Raw genomic sequence first — 2,500 nt, 5'->3', positions numbered from 1 at the left:
TAATATTAGTTTAGGTATTCTAATATAGCATTTTCTTACTCTTCTACATAAACTGTGGTGAATAAAAACTATCTCTATTTGTCATTCTGCTTATCTGTGTGTATGGCTGTGTCTGTCCATAAGTATGAGAATATGAGAACAAACAAACACATGTATAAAAAAAAATCTTGACATTAATCTCTACCAGCTCCATCTATCGGTCACACCTTCCCCTTCCCTTCTTAATCCCATGCTCGCTCCTTTCACTTTTCTTTCATGCACTTTCCCTACCTGTTACGTTCTCAGGCAAAGTACTTGGATATCGCTCCAGCCACTCCAGCGCCGCCTTTCTGTAGTTTTCTTCAGCTCTCTCTCCGTCCCTCGAGTTTGTGGTTCCATGCAGGGAGTGTTGAGGAATGGAGTGGTCCAGAGTTTCTTGCATGGTCGCCATTTCTTCTTGATGCTTTTCCTCCTCTTCATCTCCTTCTGCTTCCTGTGCGTTTTCCCCTTTCGCTCTTGGCTCTTCCTTTAAATGGTGTTCCACTTTCTCTTTTTTTCCTTCCACCTCCTGTGCGTTTTCCCTCTCCTTCTTTTCCCACTCCTGCTCCTCTCTCTCCTTTTTCTTCTCCCTTTCCGCCTCCTGTTCGTTTCCCTCCATCTGTTTCACCTCTTCCTTCTCCTTCCCGTCCTCCTTCCCATCTTCCTGATAGGTCCTACGAGCCAAAGGATTCCTTACGGCCTGGTCAGAGCCACCGCTTGTCACTGGTGGGGCGCGCTGGGCCGAGAGGCGTCCCAGGGAGTCGCCGATGGCCGCCTCGTAGTCGTACATCTGGCAAGTCTTGAACTTTCCTGTGCCGTCCCTTTCGAGGAAAAAGGAGTACATTTAGGCAAATCTTTCTCTTTATCTATCTACCAAACTATTTATCTGTCTATAAATACATATAGATATATGTTGATACACACACAAATACACACAAACACACACACACACACATACACACACACAGACGCACACACACACACACACATATATAAATATATATATATATTCCACCTACGAGGATCCCTCATGGCTAGACGCCAGGCAGGGACTCGGCCCATCTCAAGTTCCTCACGAAAGGTTTGGTCGATCTGCCCAAGCCACGACTTCCTCGGTCGTCCCACAGGCCTCCTCCACCCATGGTTGTCTCGAACAGAGACAACCTGATGGGTAGGATCATCCTGAGGAAAGCGAGCCAGGTGGCCATATAGCCTGAGTTGGCGATCACAGATTGTGCAGATAACAGGTCCCGTGCCAGTCTCACGGTGTAACCATTGGTTGGACACATGATCCTGCCAACAGTACCCCATGATCTGGCGCAAGGACCTATTACAAAAGGCTTCAAGACGAGCCTCCAAGACACAGGATAATGTCCAGGTTTCGCTACCGTATGGCATTATCAGGGCCTTGAAAACCCGTAGCTTGGTCCTTCTGCACAGGTACTGACATCTCCAAATACTCTTGTTGAGAGAGTTCATGACCCCTGCTGGCAGGCCAATCCATCTGCTGACTTCATGGTCTGACAGCCCAGAGTTATGAACTACACTGCCAAGGTATGTAAAGCTCTCTGTGACTTCAATGTCCTTGCCGTAAGCACATACCGACTGAACAGGTTCTCCTAGCAAGTCCCCAAAGTCCTGGAGCTTGGTCTTGGTCCAGGAGACCTCTAGACCCAAGGGTTTCGCTTCATTGCTAAATGCATCCAGAGCCACCACTAAGGTTTCCAGAGACAGATAGAATAGCAACATCATCAGCAAAGTCAAGGTCTGTAACCTTGATATTGCCCAGAGTTGCTTCACAATGACTTTGAACAGTAGCTCTGCCCAATATCCAGTCCATACAAGTGTTGAAAAGAGTTGGTGCAAGGACACAGCATCCCCCCCTCACGGCCCGGGCCCCCCTAAAATTTTTAGGGAGGGAAGTCCTTTGTGGCCCTTTACGGTTAACCATTGCTCCAAAATTTTTTTGGGTGCCTTCAAGTTTAGAAATTTTTGGGGGGGCTAAAGTCTGAAAATTCGGGAACCCCCAACTTGCTGTACCTGGGGGGGGAGTTCAGCTTTTCGGGGTTGGATGCAGGACGAAGGTCATTTCAAGAAATGGCCTTCACCTCTTCTCAAAACTCCTGTTCCTTGTCACTTCTTAACGAGACCGAGTTCTTGCACATGAGAACGGTCTTCCCAATCCCCGTCAGACAAGCCGCCGGCATGCATCTATGGTTCCGTGTCTCCTGTGAGATGAAATTTTTACTGCTCTCGGGGGTATACCAATCGTATCTTGAGGATCAAGCTTTCATGCTTGAAGGTATCCCACGAAGAACAGGGTCCGTCAGACTGTGAGCATTGTGAAACGTCAGAGATTGCCCAATACCCCCGGCACACCCCCTCCCCCACCCTGTCCAAATGAAAACCCTGGGTGATCATTTCCCTAAAATTTTTAAGTGGATCGGAAAAGGAGCCACAAAATCTATGATTATACCAAGAA

The 2,500-nt window shown here is 47.8% G+C and overlaps 1 protein-coding gene across 3 annotated transcripts in view; it reads right to left on the bottom strand.

Annotated features, from left to right (window-relative positions):
- LOC113821083 (organic cation transporter protein) overlaps nt 1–2,500 on the bottom strand; it is a 302,263-nt gene that overhangs the window by 22,516 nt on the left and 277,247 nt on the right. For all 3 annotated transcript variants that reach the window (XM_070116666.1, XM_070116665.1, XM_070116667.1), the window contains one exon: nt 271–839. In XM_070116666.1, the coding sequence (XP_069972767.1) occupies nt 271–839 (569 nt within the window). The remainder of the gene's footprint in view (nt 1–270; nt 840–2,500) is intronic.

The sequence above is a fragment of the Penaeus vannamei genome, chromosome 39, assembly GCF_042767895.1.
Source record: "Penaeus vannamei isolate JL-2024 chromosome 39, ASM4276789v1, whole genome shotgun sequence".
In the NCBI taxonomy this organism is placed as follows: Eukaryota; Metazoa; Arthropoda; class Malacostraca; order Decapoda; family Penaeidae; genus Penaeus; species Penaeus vannamei.
The sequence above is the reverse complement of the archived record's forward strand: the minus strand, read 5'-3'. Positions and strand labels throughout refer to the sequence as shown.